Source organism: Emys orbicularis, chromosome 2 (assembly GCF_028017835.1).
Source record: "Emys orbicularis isolate rEmyOrb1 chromosome 2, rEmyOrb1.hap1, whole genome shotgun sequence".
In the NCBI taxonomy this organism is placed as follows: domain Eukaryota; kingdom Metazoa; phylum Chordata; order Testudines; family Emydidae; genus Emys; species Emys orbicularis.
This window is the reverse complement of record NC_088684.1, coordinates 157238257-157256763: the sequence shown is the minus strand read 5'-3', so window position 1 is coordinate 157256763 and position 18507 is coordinate 157238257. Positions and strand designations below refer to the sequence as shown.

The 18507-nt window shown below is 44.9% G+C and overlaps 1 protein-coding gene across 1 annotated transcript in view; it reads left to right on the top strand.

The window, feature by feature from the left end:
- The window catches only part of TRIO (trio Rho guanine nucleotide exchange factor), a 433907-nt gene that overhangs the window by 283720 nt on the left and 131680 nt on the right, over positions 1–18507 (top strand). The window contains exons 19-22 of the mRNA XM_065399163.1: positions 691–805; positions 9533–9648; positions 16691–16813; positions 18181–18375. Coding sequence (XP_065255235.1) covers positions 691–805; positions 9533–9648; positions 16691–16813; positions 18181–18375 — 549 coding nt within the window. The remainder of the gene's footprint in view (positions 1–690; positions 806–9532; positions 9649–16690; positions 16814–18180; positions 18376–18507) is intronic.

Here is an 18507-nt window from a genome sequence, read left to right as displayed (position 1 = left end):
TACTGTCTCAGCGATTTTGTCATTGGTCATAATTGTGCTGTCTTCACCTAACCTTTTAAAGTAGTATTTTGATGTTCCGCTTCATTACAAACAAAAGACGCCAGGCCTATATATAGTATTTGGTATATATTCAGAAGTTCAGGTTAGGAAGGCAGCTATGCTGGGTCTTGGCAATGCAACTAGATTCTGGCTGTTTTGTTGCTCTTTGGTTTGAATGCTTTTAAGACCTTTAAAGGGCATGTCTTCTTTCAGTACTTTCGGTTTAATTTCAGCAGAGCAATTATTTTTTCCATTTAAACTAGTGGTGGAACTTTTACAATATCCAGGTGATTACTGAAAGTTGTGCACTTGGTTTACATAATAATGCCAAATACGTAAAAACAATCCACTCTGTGTACCTTGAGCCGCACTTAAAAGTATGGAGAAGATGATCACTTTTAAGTAACTTTAGGTATAAATTACGTGTAATGCTATTTAGTGTGCAGTGCCAGATAACCTAGTCCTGGATTAACTGCTATTTGCTTTGAAAATAGTGATCTTTTTAACTGTTTGTCTGCTCTGTATTGAATAGGACATAGTAGGCAGAAAAAGGTAGGGGTGTGTGTGTGTGTGTGTGTGTGTGTGTGTGTGTGTGTTAGTTAATACCCCGTCAAACACAGCAATATCAAATGCTACCAAATCTTCCCATAGGCTTGTACGCTGGCTCGGAGGAATGCTGATGTCTTCCTGAAATACCTGCACAGGAATAGTGTAAACATGCCAGGGATGATGACTCACATCAAAGCTCCTGAACAACAAGTCAAAAGTAAGTGTTCTTTTAGGAATTTGGCCTTCATGTGCTGCAACAAATCTGAGAAGATGAGGGTGAGCTCCTGCCAGGGAGGATACAGTATTTCAGATTTAACAGAAAATAAGTGATCGCCCTGGTGAAGGTTTAAAATAGTTGGTAACCACTCATCTTCATTTTTCAGTTTTAAGAAAGGGAAAAGTCTCGCACCCAAATAAAGCTTGATTGTTATCAATTTGTATATTTCAAACTTAATGTCATGTTTAATTTACAAATGGAGACTTAAATGCATTGCTGCTCTTGAGTAAACACAATAGTTCAGTTTTGTACCATGCTCTTCATACAGAAGTGTTGAGAATTCCACAGCCAATAAGTCTATATAAGCACATTTAGTATTCTGGGCTATACAAAATGCAATGGGAATTATGTGTTGGGAGAACACAAAACTGGGCCCCTTGACAATGGCCTACTGAACCCCTGGACTAGTTTAAAGCCACTTGATTGAGCATAGGATAATTGGGAGGCCCAGGTAGTAGGGTAAAATGGCCCTATTAAAGGTACAAATGTGTGTGCAGTTGTGGTGGTGGAGAAAAGGAGATGGATCTTGAGATGGGATTTGAAAATGGTCAGTATTCATTTAGGGAGAGCAAGACTTTAAGGTAGTACTGGTCCACTCGGGTGAGGAATATGAGAGATGTTAGTGCCCACAGTGAAAGAGTGGATGGAGAGAGAACAAAGATCAGTGGTATTACACCAACAGACTTAAGCTCAGAAAACAAATGAGGTAAGAGAAATGGAGTTGGAATGGGATAGAACTCAGAGAAGGTTTGGAACAATAAGGATCTTTCTTCAATAGATTTTTGAGTTATAATTGCTTGTTTGCCAATTGTGGTTCCCCCAACCACACTTCAACTACGGCTAACCATTTGGGTCATAAAGTAGACCGGTACAGTGTGTGCAAGTATTGCAGAAGGAAGGGTTGTCCCCTCATTGCACAGCAGGTTGAAGAACTTTCTACAATTGCTTCTTCACACAGTCTGGCTATGTTGAAATTGAAAGCTAAGCCATGTTGAATTATGTTTGTGGATGTCAGCAGCTATCTGAGATGGTTTTGGCTATGGGGGAAATGAATTGTGGGTTTCAGACAAATACATGGTTTGAAAGGAAGACTGAAGAGGGTTCACAAGGGATGGAGTCACACCACTGAATATGAGAAGGATAAAAACATGAATTAGTTTATGGAGAGGTTAAGACAATGTACAGTATGGCCCCTCATGAAATATATAGCTTACATAAGGGTTTTTTCTTACAACTTCATGGATTTTTTTTAAGTAAGAATTTGAAACGGTGCAGTGTAGCAACAAAAGACTTTTAAACTACTTGCATTTAATCTGATTGCTATTGGTACGTTCACAGTAGGTGTGCAATCAACTCACTTACTGTAAACCAGAAAGATTTAAGTGAAGAAAGGGGAGTAATACCAATCAGTGTCCTCCAGGGTATTACTGTACCTGTACTGTACTTTTCATGGTATCCTACATCAGTGGCTTTCAGTCTTTCCAGACTACTATACCCCTTTTAGGAGTCTGATTTGTCTTTCATAGCCCCAAGTTTTACCTCTCTTAAAACTACTTGCTTACAAAATCAGAGATAAAAATACAAAAGTGTCACAGCACACTATTATTGAAAAATTGCTTACTTTCTCATTTTTACCATATAATTATAAAATAAATCAATTGGAATATAAATATTGTACTTGCATTTCAGTGTATAGTATATAGAACAGTATAAAGAAGTACTGTCTGTATGAAATTTTAGTTTGTACTGACTTCGCTAGTGTTTTTAATGTAGCCTGTTGTACAACTAGGCAAATCTCTAGATGAGTTGACGTACCCCCTGGAAGACCTCTGCGTACCCCCAGGGGCATGTGTACACCTGGTTGAGGACCACTGTTGAACATAGTAATTGGCATGCTCAGTTCAGACATACAAGTCACAGAAGACAATAACTTAAACGTAGGAAAAACTAAATCTACAATAACTTACATGTAGGCAATATACGCCTTTCATCTGAGTAAATTCTTCGTCATTTTCATAAAACAATGTAATGGTGCTGAAAAGATGTATTGAGGCACACTGAGGTTTTTTTCTTTGTAGGACTCAGTACTGCAGTGGTAGCTGAACAGATAAATCATAGAACTATAGGGAATGTAGGTGTGGAAGGTACTTGCAGAGGTAATCTAGTCATTGTATGATTTAGAAAGCTGAATGTGACATGATGGTTTTCTTTTTCAAAGTGTATTTAAGAAAAACAAAAGGAAGGAGTATGATAAAGGACTGTAATAAAACCATAAATACATTTCTTGTCAAATGCAAGCTGTAGTACATTTCAGAGTCATTGCATTCCCTCTTGTTCATAGAAGAATCTGACAGCTTGAAATGCTGTCTGCTTTGCAAGCCTGTGCTCTGTAAACAGAGATTAAAACTTTTAGCAGAAATTTAATATTGGAAAAACTCAACAAATCTTTGAGGCTTTCTACAAACCTATAATTCACATTTTAAAAGGCTTTGTCCAAGAACACACTGGATGCCTATTTCATAAAATTAAATGAAGTATTTAGAACCCACTGAATGGAGGAAGGTTAGCTGAGAATCCTCTTCCTGGAAGATGGGAATCTTGTTGAAAGGCGTACAGCTATAGTTGACTGAAATGTTCATCCTCTCCTGTTGCCACAAATCCTTTCCCTGGTACACAGCCCCAGTAACCAGATTATATATGAAGAGTACTGCACAGGCTGAGGTTGGGGGAGGAATTCTTCCCCAAATTTGCACAGTGACATGTAACCAGTCTGGTACTGAAGGCTTAAAAGTATGTTCATCTCTACTGCTGTGGCAGGTCCCTCCCTCCCACTCCCTCACCCTCCACCAGCCACCCACTTAACGAAGGAGGTGGTTGGGTGATCCTCTGCCTTAGATCCATTGCTTTTGCTCCTGTCTCAGGAAGGCTTCAAGAGGTGCAGTTTGTGGAACCTGCAATACAAATCAAAAAAGTTCAGGAAACACACTGTTATCCTAACCACCTCTGGAAGAAGAGGCATGGGAGGCCACTGTTAATAAAAGGGGTTATAATTCAGGAGATGGAAATATGCAAAGCTGCTTGTCAGGAGCTGAATTGAACAAACTGTTATATAACTTCATGCCGTGTTTTACAGTATCTCTTTCTGGCTCTTGGCATCTGAAGGAACTAATAGCATTAACCATTGCAAAAGCACAGCCAAATGTCCCTCACTGGCACACCATCTGTACAATGTTCCGATAGCATGGACTCCGTTCCAGTTAGCTAAGTGGATCTTACATGCTGTGTATCACAATTGACTCCAGTTACGTCATTCTCAAGATGTCCATTTTTAAATAGTGTCCAGTCGGAAATGTTGTAATACATTGAGATTTCCCCAGAAATCTGGGAAACGTTTCACCAGGATAGACTGTCAACATAGATGGGGAAAATGTGATCAAGGTAAACGTGACAGAAAAGGGGAATGGGAGCTCAGATGAGGGGGATGGAGGTACAATTTTGGCTGGTACTGCCCTTCTTTCCAAATTAGGAGATCATAATATTAATGGGCTGACTCGCTGTCCTGTCGGCTATGTACTGTGCATTGACCCTGAGTTAGTATTAACATTCCCTGTAAGCTGTGCACAGCTATCCTGTATCTACCATGCACGTCACAAGGCTGGGAGCGTGACCAGTGTAGCAATACAGACTGCTTCCCGGCACAATTTGCTGCTTTGCTGTTACTGAGCATGCTTAGTAACATCTCGCGAAGCTTCCTCCCTTACTTTGCCCTCACAAGGAATAACAATTTGCCCTTTGCTATTAATGGAGGCTAAAAGGGTGGGGGGCAAATTGGAAGGAGGGATGGGCTGAATTTGTTCAGGGAGCAAACTGTGTGTGCAGGGAGCTCAAACAGATGGAGGGAGGAGAAGGAGAGAGAGGGGGAGAGTCAGGGACGGGAGGTAGGAGCCAGGTTTAAGAAAGGGGGATGAGCGCTGCCAAACAGTAGCGTGGGGGTGGGACAAGGATAGGGAAGAGCAGAGAGGATAAAAGTTACTGTAAATTGGGTAAGCTCTCTACAGGGTTTGCAGAAACAGGATGTAAGTGGCAGAGCCCCCCCTCCTCCCCTCCCCCAGCAAGAGAGCACATACCAGCACCCGCTTCTCATGGCCAGCGGGGGAGGAGGGGAGAGGGAGGGAGAATTGGGGTGGGGAGACAGGCTCAAAGGAGGGGACGGTGGGGGGCTCCCTTCAGGGCTGAGGCTCCTGCCCATGACATAGAAGTTACCAAAATACCTGGAGTAACAATTACAGTAGCCAATTTTCAAATATCAGTAATAGGACATTTTTTCGAATTATCAGAATCCATGAGTCTAAAAGTAAAGCCACGCCCTCGTCATCTGTTTTTACAAATTTGAAGTTCCTTATATTGAGAAGCATCGAATGATGCTAGAAGTAAAATTGGATGAACATGTTTGTGGATACTCTTACGCAGAGTACCAATAAAATGCCAAATGTGCTCATTTTAATTTTATCCATGGTCCTGAGTTTAATAACTAAATGTAAGGATCCTGAACAAAATTGTTAGCAACACCTCATAACTTAATTATGGGTTTCATTTCTGCTAGAAGTGGAAGCGGGTCTCAAGCAGTCCAAGTCAATGTTCTACTATTGGCAGGATAATGCACAATAATACCGGTCTTTAAAACTCCTTTGATGCACATTTACATGATACTCTAGTATAGTACTGTCAATACTATGCATTTCTGAAGTCCTTACATGAACATTTATATAATCCATACTTTACACAGTCCTGAAATATTCATATACACAATAGACTATAATCTCTCTAAAAAGCAATTGCAATCCATTGTGTTTACTCTGAGTTCTGTGTGGGATTTCTGACCCTGCCTCATTTGTTGCAGAAGTTGGGATGCTATGTAGGAAGAGAAGGCATGGTCTCAGGGCTAAGGCAGTTGAATGCTGCCCTGGAGAATTGGATTCTATCCCTACCTCTGCCACAGACTTCCTGTGTGGTGCTGGGCAAGTCACTTAAACCAAACTGTTCACAGATGATTGCTGTTAGGGCACTAGGAAAGTGAGGCACACGCCATATGAGACATCTGGATCTAGATCTGTGAAGCGCTGAGCGCTTGAAAACGAAGTCTATTGGAGCAGTGCTTTAAATACATAATGTGCTATAAAAATAAGCACTGTGAAAACCCGGTGTCTCTCAGATCAGGCATACAAAATTACTGAATGCTTATGACAATTTTAGCTTTAATCTCTTTTACCCTCAGTTCCCTAGCTGTAAAATGGGGATAGTGCTACCTAATCTCATAGGATTCTTGTGAAGATACGCTGATGTTTGTGAAGCACTATTATACTATAGTGAGAGCACTGCAAACATCCAGGATAAAATCAATAATTTTGTATTCAGTGTAGGAATTGGATGGTGTGCATTACATGAAGCCTGGGTCGCACATTGAACCAGAAGGATAAAAAGAAATATTGAGTAACTCCTAATTCACTGAATGAAGCAGTGGTCCCATGGAAAAAAATAGTATATGATCATGTTATGATATCCTGTCCCTTTAAACATTTGAGCACTCCCCTACTCTCCACTGCAGAGCCTCACTTTCATGTTGTTTTCACTTTTGCTGCAAGAACAATAGAACTACCATCACAGCAGACAGCTGAGTTTCTATCAGCTCCCTCTGTGTTTGTGTCTTTTCTGCTGGATCCAAATATGACACATGCAATTAAAGATAGTATCATAATGCATTTGCCCAAGGGGGTGAGAATTTAAGTTTCATAAGCAATCTTAATTCTGGCATTTCCTAACTTTGAGAACTTTACTCTGTTAAGGTTGCAGTGTTATTTTAATGTGCTTCTTTTGGGGGAGGGCGGTTAACAGCTTATATGGCTTTGAATCTATGATCTAGATATTTTCTGTATACTGTAATTTACTTTACATGGTTCAAATTTAATCATATGTAAAATAGGTCTCCAATGTTCTGGCTTATCTGTGTAATCCTCCCTCAGAGATTGCTTTGTGGGCTGGCCTGAACAATTATGAAAATGAGCATTTCTGCTTTCCTCTGAATTTTGATGCTTGCCTGTCTGCTTTGTCGATAAGCTGTATCCAGGGAAGCTACTCAGTGTGCATGAGTTTAATTCCCACACTGTGCGCACCTCCACTACTGAACTTGGCCCACTCATTTGAAGTAACAGCAAAGCTAGTCATAGGGTTGATGCCGGCAAGACGCTAAGGGAAATGTCACATTGATGAGGATGGGTGACAAGTATGAGCATAATGTGAACAGAAGCGATACCCACTAAGAATTCGGAGTACAAATGGGCAAGAGGAGAAATAAAATAGAGAAAACAAGGAAAGAAGGATTGCACAATGGGAGATAAAATTGTGAGTCAGTCTAGCAGTTGAAAATGTTAATTTTTAGTCACAAAAACGGAGGAGTGGAATAGGTAACTGAAAAACCGGGATTATAAGCTATTTATGGTTCAGGGAGAAGCTACGCTTGTGAGCTCTCTCCCAGTCTCACTGGGGGTATAGTTCCAAGTGAGAGGCTTAGACTCATAGACTTTATGATCAGAAGGTACCATCATGGTCATCTAGTCTGACCTCCTGCACATTGCAGGCTGCAGAACCTCACCCACCGGTTCCTTTAATAGACCTCTAACCTCGGGTTGAGTTACTGAAGTCCTCAAATCATGATTAAGAGACTCCAGGTGACAGAGAATCCACCATTTACACTAGTTTTAACCTGCAAGTGACCCATACCCATTGCCGCAAAGGAAGGCGTAAAACCCTCAGGGTCTCTGTCCATCTGACCTGGGGAAAAATTCCTTCTCTACCTCAAATATGGTGATCAGTTAGACCCTGAGCATGTGGGCAAGGCCCACCAGCCAGATACCTGGGAAAGAATTCTCTGGAGTGACTCGGAGCCCTCCCCATTTAGTATTCCATCACCAGCCATTGGAAATATTTGCTGCTAGCAGTCACAGATCAGCTTCATTCCATTGTAGGCATTCTCGTCATACCATCCCCTCCATAAACGTATCTAGCTCAGTCTTGAAGCCAGTTAGGTTTTTTGCTCCCCTTGAAGGCTGTTCCAGAACTTCACGCCTCTAATTGTTAGAAACCTTCACCTAATTTCAAGCCTAAACTTGTTGATGGCCAGTTTCTATCCATTTCTTCTTGTGTCAACATTGGCGCTTAACTTACATAATTACTCCCCTTCCTGGTATTTATCCCTCTGGTGTATTTATACAGAGCAATCATATCTCCCTTCAGGCTTCTTTTGGTTAGGCTAAACAAATGAAGCTTTGTGAGTCTCCTCTCATAAGGCTTCTATGTGTACTTCTCCAAGAGTGGAAACCTGCAGTTCACCCCACTTTAGACTGGCTCACTAGGTAACACCTCCTGTTTCACAAACCGCATTCATCTGAGCCAGCCTAACTGGGTTTGGGTCTGGCTGTGGAATCCTTTCTGGAAGTTTGTGACCAAAAATGAACTGCAGTGACTCAGGACAGCTTCATCAAAAACATGTATGATTTATTTGTTTATGGAAACTAACAGTAGAATTAAAATAGCGTTAAAACAATTGTCTATATGCATCTCCTCTGCCTTAAACCTCAGTCTTCACTTGTATGTTTAGGTAGGCACTAGCTTATCCCAGATCTCTTTCCTTCCCCTCTCCCTGCCCCCCCCCCCCAAGTTGGAAGACCAGTTTCCATCAGCATCTCGCCCCCTCTATCCTGTGGCTTTTATCAGAAACAAGCTCTGTTGTAGTGTCCCTCCAGAATTTCCCCCTTTCTCGGCAACAGTTGAGTGACAGTAAAGTACATCCAGTCCTTGTCATTGACGTAAAGGGAAAAATGGTGGTTAACCAAACTGAGGGGATGAAAGGTCAAATTAATGGAGGTGGGTGGGGATTCCTGTGGGCCTGCTGTTTGGGGGATTCTCTGACATGTAAAAGGAGAAAGATAGCATAATAAACAGCAGAATTGCTTTTACATGCTTCTTCATTTCCAAGTAATAAATTCATTTTATTGAAACCAAATGGACTAGGGAATATTTGAATCGGTGCATTATTTATTTGACTGACAGTATTCTTGTTGACTTTTGAAGGAATGTTAATAACAGTAATTTTATTTCTGAGTTTTTTAGTGGGTTTCTCTGTATGCGTGGGGTCTGAGATGAGTTAGGATATCACAAGAATAAATCTGTTAACCTATTTATTCCTGAGTTGTATGTTCATCCATGTTTATTGCATGACACCAGATACTTTATAGAACTCCAGAAATTTCAGATGGGAAATGATTATTGATTATGTTCAGCCTGAATGCTTAAATGCATCTTGTCTACTTGTCCCCGTTCTCTCTTTCCTCACCAGCCAGGTGCAGAACTATCCCCTATATTATATCAAGTGCTCTCTCTATTCTCAAAAGCCTATTGTTTCAATAGCACATTTTGATCAAACCACCAGTCTTTATTTTAACTAAATCAATGTCCCTGTTTATAAAACATTTTTTTTTTTAATTTATAAACTTTTTTTTGTGCAGTTCTTTATACAACACAATATTTATTTGCAGAGCTTGTAGCCTCACAGCTTCCCTTCATTACAAAATGAAGGACCATAACCTTCAGTTCATTTGTCTGTCCCTGCAGATATCTTAAATGAACTCTTCCAGAGGGAGAACCGTGTGCTGCATTACTGGACAATGAGAAAAAGGCGCCTTGACCAGTGTCAGCAGTATGTGGTCTTTGAAAGAAGTGCCAAACAGGTCAGGATTTTATCTAAGAACGTTTTCAGTTCCATGCAACTCAAATTCCATACAGATCAAGGTGTGACTTATCGCCTGACTTTGAGGAAGTAGGTTGCTCCCATTGACTATGGTACTAGGAACTTTCGAAAGGCAGACTATTAAGAATCAAGGTATAAAAACCTTACCCCACTCCTCCCTCAAAATAGAACACTAGAAATAATAATAAAAAAAAATTTCGGCAGACACCTATAACCAATCTATCACTCTCATATTGCACTACAAACAGGTGGTTGTATTACCATACTGTTGGGTTGTTGGTTTTTTTTGCCAGGCTGTGTTGAATAAATTGGTAAACATTTTAGTAAATTCTACCAATACAAAATAATATGAATAAGGAAATACCTGAAAGGCTGAGTCATAACAATATTAACTTTAAAAACTGCATTTCTTTTGAGTATCTTCAGAACTGTTAAATAACATCATTGTAAGTGAAAGATCAGGGAAGAAAAATCTTTGCTGTTGTGTGCATTTAATAGCACTTTGTATGCACTCGGTTTCACTGTTTGTCCTGCTTACTGGGTTAACATCATACATTTGTGTGGGTCCCTTACACAATGGTGGAGAGAGCTATTTAAAAAGAGAAGTGATTTTTAAACCATAAAAATAGCAGGGGAACTCCAAGGCAGAAGTAGTAATTGAAATGGCTTTTAACTTCTTGGAATTGACTAGATTACACAGAAAGTTCTGTCACTATCATGCTGGCTGTCTCTTGTGTAGGTGGGTTTAGCAGATGTATGGCCTCCTTGTGTCACTTGGCTCCTTATGTACCTGCCCAGGGATATTCGAAATTCAACTCAGGAGGCATTCTACCTGCCTCTATCCCTCACAGGCAGAAAAAAAACCCTCTGGCAGCTACCCTTCAGGTACTATACATCTGCATCCTCGCTACCCACTGTTTGGAATGACTGTGTCGGAGTCACTGTCATTGAGGCCAAAGAGGTAGAAATTAGAATAATTGCATCTCGAGAAAATGACTTGCCGGTCTGGAGAAACAGAAGAGGCTGAATTTCAGAAATATGGTACGGGCAGAAGCACCCAAGCTTGGATACAGCCTGGATGTATGGTTCTTCTTCGAGTGCTTGCTCATGTCCATTTCATATTAGGTGTGTGTGCTCGCCACATGCACCGATGGTGGAAGTTTTTCCCTCAGCAGTATCCCTAAGGGACTGGCTCTGGTGCTCTCTGGAGTGGCGCCCGCATGGTGCGGTATAAGTGGCACTACCGGCTCCCCCCATCCTCAATTCCTTCTTGCTGCCAGTGCCGATGCTGAAACATCTGCTGCTTCAGCTAGCGTCGTTTCGTTCTCTGTTCTTGTGAACTTTGAAAACCTGTAATATAGTTGTATATAGTTAGTAGTTTCTTAGTTACCCTTAATAATTGTTCTCAATTCTTCGTTAGTCCCGAACGGGACTCAGCTGGGGGACGGGGCATGCCCTGCAATCGCTGCAAATGGCCTATGCCCATCAGCGATCCACATACCAGCTACCTAAGGTGCTTAGGCGAGGGGCCCATAAGTGCCAAGTGCCATATCTGCAAGTTCTTTAAACCTGGGACGAAGAAGGAGCACGATATCTGTCAGAAAGCGCTCCTAATGGAGTCAGCCCTCACTCCAGCACCGGAGCAGTAATCTGACTCCACACTGAGCACCGCGGCCTCCATGCACAGTGCTCCGCCGGTGCCACCTACGAGCTGGCAATGGTCCCCCTCTGCGGCTCTGGTCAAGAAGCTGAAAAAGACTGTGAGGTAAGCTCTCCTACCTCCCGTAAGGGAAAGGAGAGGGCTGGGGGTGAGCCATGACCTGTGCCGGGCAGCTCAACGCCCTCTTCAGGAAGTTGGGCCCCAGCTCAAGTTGAGCAGTGCAGCCCATCCCATACTTCGCCTGCGACTCCGGATAGCGGCGCAGCCCCTAGCCAACTTCAGGTGCCTATCACTAAGAGGGCTGAATGGAAGTACTTTATGCCAACCAAGGGACATGAGTACTTATACTCCCACCCAGCCCCCAATTCCCTTGTGGTAGAGGTGGTTAACCACAAAGAGAGGCAAGGACAACCCGGGGCCACCCCCCAAAAATAAAGACTCGAGGAGGCTGGATCTTGTTGGGCGTAAGATTTATTCGTCTTCCAGCCTTCAGCTGAAAGTGGCCAACCACCAAGCCCTCCTTGGCCGATATGACTTCAATATGTGGCAAGCCATGGCCCAGTTCGAAGGGTCGCTCCCTGAGGCTTCCAAGAAGGAGTTCTGAGCGATCCTCAATGAGGGCATGACCGCGGTGAGGGAGGCCCTCCTGGCAGCATCAGATGCTGCTGCTGCTGGCACCATGGCTTCCGCTATCCCCATGCAGCGAGCCTCTTGGCTGCTCCTCTCTGGGTTGTCCTCTGAGGCCCAGCAGTCAATGCAGGACTTGCCCTTCGGCAGCCAAGCCCTACTTGTGGAGCAAACAGACTGCAAGTTGTATGGCCTCAAGGACTCCCGCACCACCGGGAAAACCCTAGGTCTTTACATCTCAGCCCCAGCGCGTAAGCGGTTCAAACCACAGCAGCCTCAGGGCCAGGGTAGTCAGCCTTGGCAGGACCAGCTCCACAAACGAGCCAACAGCTAAAAGTGCCGTCCGAGCCACCCGCCTCCACCCTCTGCCCAGTTGGGCTCGACCTGTGCCAAGCAAGGGGCCAAACAGTCGTTTTGAGGGTGCGCATGAGGGCAACCTACCAGACTATTCCCCAGAGCCATCTGTCCCAGTGTTCTACAACCGCCTTTCCCTTTTCCTCCCTGCTTGGACCGCTATAACCTCGGACCAATGGGTCCTCAGCACAGTGGAGCAAGGTTATACCCTCCAGTTCTTTCCTACCCCCCCCCTTCCCACCTGCCTTCCCCGTCCCTCTTCAGGGACCCCTCTCGCGAGAGTCTCCTTGTGCAGGAGGTAAAAGGGTTACTGCAGCTGGGTGCAGTGGAAGAAGTTCCTCTCAAGTACAGGAACAAGGGGTTCTATTCCCGGTACTTTTTAATCCCAAAGGCTAAGGGCGGTCTATGGCCCATCCTGGACCTGAGAGGCTTCAACAAGTACCTAAAGAAGCTAAAGTTCCGCATGGTTTCCCCGGCCTCTATCAACCCCTTCTCTGGATCCGGGAGACTGGTATGCCACCCTCAACTTGAAGGATGCATACTTCTATATAGCGATCTTTCAAGGACACAGACACTTCCTCCAGTTTATGGTGGGGCCCCACCACTACCAGTTTACGGTCCTCCCGTTCAGCCTGGTGACAGCACCAAGAGTGTTTACTAAGTGCATGTCGGTGGTAATGGCTTACCTCAGGCGCCGGGGTATCTAGATCTACTCCTACCTCAACGACTGGCTCGTCAAGGGCAGCTCCAGGCCCCAAGTCCAAAGGGATGTTGTAGTGCTTCCAGCCACGTTCTGCTCTCTGGGTCTTCTGGTAAACGACAAAAAGTCAACGTTAGTGCCGGTGCAGAGGATAGAGTTCATCGGAGCGGTCCTTGACTCGACCTGCGCCAGGGCGTTCCTGCCACTGGAAAGGTTCCACGTGTTGACAAACCTCATCACGGAAGTCTCCGCGTTCCCTTTAATTACAGCCAGGGTCTGTCTGCACCTGCTGGGTCACATGGCAGCGTGCACTTACATGGTCCGCCGTGCCAGGCTCCAGATGCAGCCCCTCCTCAATGGCTGAGGACAGTCTATTCCCAGTCCCGAGACCCCCTGGAAAAGATTGTTGCCATTCCCCAGGTGATACTTACCTTGCTGCAATGTTGGGCCGACCGCGGGGCAGTCCTGTAGGGGGTTCCGTTCGACAACCCCCCTCACTCCATCAAGTTGGTGTTGGCCGCCTTGAACTTCGGCTGGGGTGCGCACCTCGGCGACCTCCAGACACAGGGGATGTGGTCTCCGGAGGAGGCGAGGTTGCGCATAAACATCAAAGAACTCCGAGCAGTCCGGCTGCTGTGTGGAGTCTTCCTGCCCCACCTGTCGGGCAAGGTGGCACGAGTCCTGACAGACAACACAACCTCGATGTTCTACATAGACTGGCAAGGGGGAGCGTGCTCATCGGCTCTCTGTCTATGGGACTTCTGCATCAGTCACGAAATCCACCTGGAAGCTTGTCATCTTCCCGGCATCAAGAATACGCTGGCAGACCAGCTCACCAGGGACTTCTCCTCTCACTATGAATGGTCGCTCCATCCAGAGAGAGCCTGCATGATCTTCCAAAGGTGGGGGACACCCCAGGTGGACCTGTTCACTACCAGACAGAACAGGAAATGCCACTGATTTTGTTCTCGGCAAGGTCTTCCTCCTGTCATGGTCAGGAAGCCTGATGTACGCGTTCCCTCCGATTCCAATCATCAGCAGGGTCCTGGCAAAGATCAAGAGAGACAAAGCGCAGGTTGTCGTGATTGCATTGATTCGGCACGCTCATGAACTTGTCAGTGGCCCCTCCCTGGCCCCTGCCGAACCACCTGGACCTGCTGTCACAGGACCATGGTCAGCTCTTACACCCCAACCTCGAATCCCTCCACCTCTTGGCATGGATGCTGCGTGGCTGAACCCGGAGGAACGGACCTGTTCAGAAGGAGTCCAACAGGTCCTCCTCGGAAGTAGGAAGCCCTCGACCAGACTGACTTACCTGGCCAAGTGGACGAGGTTTTCCCGCTGGGCGTCCAAACGTGGAACCTCTCCCTCACGTTCTTCCGTACAGGCTCTCCTGGACTACCTGCTCCATTTGAGGAACCAGGGCCTGGCACACTCTTCAATTAGTGTGCATCTTGCGGCCATCTCCGCTTTTCACCCACCGATCCAAGGACAGATGGTGTTTTCCCATGACATGACAGTCAGATTCTTGAGAGGGCTCGAGAGACTCTTCCCATAGGTGCAGGCTCCTATCCTGCAGTGGGATCTTAACTTGGTCCTCTCTAGACTCACCAGCCCGCCTTTTGAGATGCTGGATTCCTGCTCCTTTTCCCACTTGTCATGGAAGGTCTCTTTCCTGGTGGTGGTGACATCGGCGAGATGCGTCTCTGAAATTAAAGCCTTGACCTCAGAACTGCCGTACACAGTCTTCTACAAAGACAAGGCTCAGCTGCGGCCCCACCCGGCCTTCCTGCCGAAGGTTGTATCCAACTTCCATATGAACCAGGACATCTTCCTCCCGGTGTTCTGTCCCAAACCGCACAAGACCAGTGAAGAGAGGCATCTTCACGTACTGAATGCCTTGGCTTTTTATTTAGAATGTACCAAGCCTTTCCATAAATCAACTCAGCTCTTCATCGCTACAGCAGATAGCATGAAGGGCCTTCCGGTGTCCTCGCAGAGGATTTCCAATTGGATTACCTCGTGCATAAGGACCTGTTATGACCTGGCGGGGGTTCCGCTGCCGCTGATTGTCAGAGCCCACTCGATGAGAGCACAGGTATCTTCGGCGGCCTTCCTGGCACACCCTATCCAGGACATCTGTAGAGCCGCAACGTGGTCCTCTGTCCACACGTTTACCGCTCATTATGCCATCACTCAGCAGGCCAGAGATGACGCTGGATTTGGCAGAGCTGTGTTGCAATCGACACATCCGTGAACTGCTAGGTGTCACCTAATGTGGAATGGACATGAGCAAGCACTTGAAGAAGAAAAGACAGTTACCTTTTCCGTAACTGGTGTTCTTCGAGATGTGTTGCTCATCTGCATTCCCCGATCTGCCCTCCTTCCCCACTGACAGAGTTTCCGGCAAGAAGAAACTGAGGGTGGGGGAGAGCCAGCAGCAACCATTATACCGTGCCATGCGGGCGCCACTCCAGAGGGTGCCAGAGCCGGTCCCCTACGGATACTGCTGAGAGAAAAACTTCTGGCACCGGTGCATGTGGTAAGCACACACACCTAATATGGAATGGACATGAGCAACACATCTTGAAGAACACCAGTTATGGAAAAGGTAACTGTCTTATCTAGAGAGAGGGCAGGGTCCGAGATGATGCCCATATTGTGGGCATGAATGGTATTATCCACGGTGACTGGGCCACAGCTCTCAGGGTGTCACAATCCTGTTATCATGGCCATATGATCTCAACTATGCGTTTTCTCCCATTTCCCTGCTACCATAGGTCCTGAGAAAGATCCACCGCAACAGGGCTAGAGTCATTCTCCTAGCACCCTATTGGCCCAAGCAGTTTTGGTTCACAGAGCTCCACAAAATGTCAGCCCGGCCCCCAGATCAGGATCTGCCCCTCCCCGGACCTTCTAACTCAGGAGTGGGGCAGAATTAGACACCCCATCCCAGACTTGCTCCATCTCACGGCCTGGTGTTTGGATGGACTTTGGAAATAGAACGCTCCTGTTCAGCACCCATTCAGATTATCCTTACCCAAAGTAGGAAAGATTCCACTAGGGCCTGCTACCTAGCTAAATGGAGACATTTCTCTATTTGGGTACAGCATAATCAGCCTTCTCTAGGCACTGCAAATACTCTAGTCATTTTAGACTATTTCCTTCTCTAAAAAACTCAGGCCATTCACTCACTGCAAGTCGACCTTGTAAATTCTTCAAAATGTGTGGTCCCTATCTGTATTCCACTACCCACCCTACATCCCCTCTACTTCGGATCCTGTTGGATTTGTGGTAAAAAGAGGAATTGGAGAGGTGTCAACCCACACTGCCTCTTATACCCCCCGATTGGGAGTACAAGGAGATCTACTTCACATGTGCAGGTCAACTGATGCTGTCTGTTAGAATTTCCAGACTCAGGGGCATGGCGTGCATATGTGCCCATGTGTGGACTACAGATAAGGATCACACAACTTGAAGGACTTCCAATTACAGGTAGATAAACTCCATTTCAAAGTTGTTTCAGGTGAAATGTAGAAGGGATAAAAATGAAATATAGGTCTGTCTAGTACATTTATTATGTAAGTATTTTTATGTAGCTTGAGTACTTAAATTGGTGTCTATTGAAAAAGTATTATGCTACTTTCTTTTCTACTCTTCATTGTTTTTTGCTTTATTCAGGCTTTGGAATGGATCCATGACAATGGAGAGTTTTATTTATCCACGCATACCTCCACTGGTTCCAGTATCCATCACACTCAAGAGCTGTTAAAAGAACATGAAGAATTTCAGATCACTGCAAAGGTAAATAAAGAGCAACAGCAGGTGTATGGCCAGCTTCACCTTGCTGTATTGGCTTTCTTATCTGTTTCCACTTGACATGAAATGAAACAAAAAAATTGCTGGTGTTACCTTACATTGACAAGACTGTGGTGACCTCGCTTAAAAGTGGAGAAAGATAACTTCCTTTCGAGTCCTCAGCTTGGTTGGTTTTCAGGTCAATCATGGATGACTGGAACGCAACTCTTAAATCTTATTTTATGTTCGCAAAATGCAGTAAGGCTTATTGTGTTCCAGTTTGTGTGCTTCAAAATATTGAACACTTTACTAATGAGAAGATAGCACAAGATGAAAGCTTCAATCATTCAGGTCTGGCTCTTACCTAGAATAACATATTGTACTGCAATGTTTCTCGCAGTGGCAGGCTTACTTCTCTGCCCACTGTGGCCACATGGGACCCCGCATCACAGGTGCAAACCTAACATTCCAGGCACGGGACGTTTTGTTCCATATTAATTGTTGAACTCCAGCAGTAACTGCAGCAGGGATTGGTTTCCCTAAGTTCCCTCTCCTGCTCCCCATTTAAAAAGTTGCGCTTTGTCCTCACCCCTTGGCTCTCGGCCCTGTGTGGAAAACTCGTGGAGCCGCAAGCTGGTGAAGAGGTGGTGGTCAAAAGAAGCTACATGCTGGAGACAGCTGGAAATGGAGGAATGAAGGAGAGACTCTGGTCACATTGTATATGGAAGGACTAAGCATGCCTCTGCACACCAAACCCACTGTCCCCTCAAAGACTTGGTCCAGCCCTCTTAGCGTTGCACTCCTGCCATACAATGCTGCCTCTATTATTTTCAGTGACAGACAGTGGATAAAGAGTGTGCATTTAAAAGTACCATTTTAGCGCAACTCCCCTACACTTTTGCAGCCATTTGCCAGGAGGATGCATTGTCCTTAAGTATGAGCGTAAGTCTTTGCAAGATCAGGGCCAATGTTTGTGTTGTGGTAGTACCTAAAGACCTTAGTAGGGGTCGGAGCCCCTTAGTGCCAGGAGCTGTATAAACACCTGAGAAGACATGGTCCTTGCCCTAAAAGCTTACCTTGCAGAACTGATATTCTCTATTTCCAGTCAAGAGAATTTCTAAAAGTTAAAGCATGAGGTTTTTTGCTGCTGTTGAAATAATAAAGAAGCAGGCAGCACTTGCTGATCTTCTGTTCCTTGGGGGAAAATCATGGTATCTGCTTTAAAAACACTTGGGTGGGATAGAGGGGAGAGCCAGTTACCTTCCATCATCCCTCCACTTGTTTTTAGTAATTAATTATACAAAACGAGCCCTCTCATTACAGGTACTTGGCAGTAACTTTACTTGTCAGTATTTTCCTGTTGTTTTTCACAGCAAACCAAAGAGAGGGTGAAGCTGTTGATACAGCTGGCTGATGGCTTTTGTGAAAAAGGGCATGCCCATGCAGCAGAGATTAAAAAATGTGTCACAGCAGTGGACAAGAGGTACAGAGACTTCTCTCTGCGCATGGAGAAATATAGGACCTCTTTAGAAAAAGCCCTGGGGATTTCTTCTGATTCAAATAAATCGGTGAGTGAAATTTCTGCATGAACTCTTAGGAGAATAAGCAAATGCTTTTACATAGCTCCTTGTAGCTGATCAGACTGGCCATTGTTTTTCCCCTTTCTCCTCCCTTAACCATTTTTCCTTTTCTCCTTAATA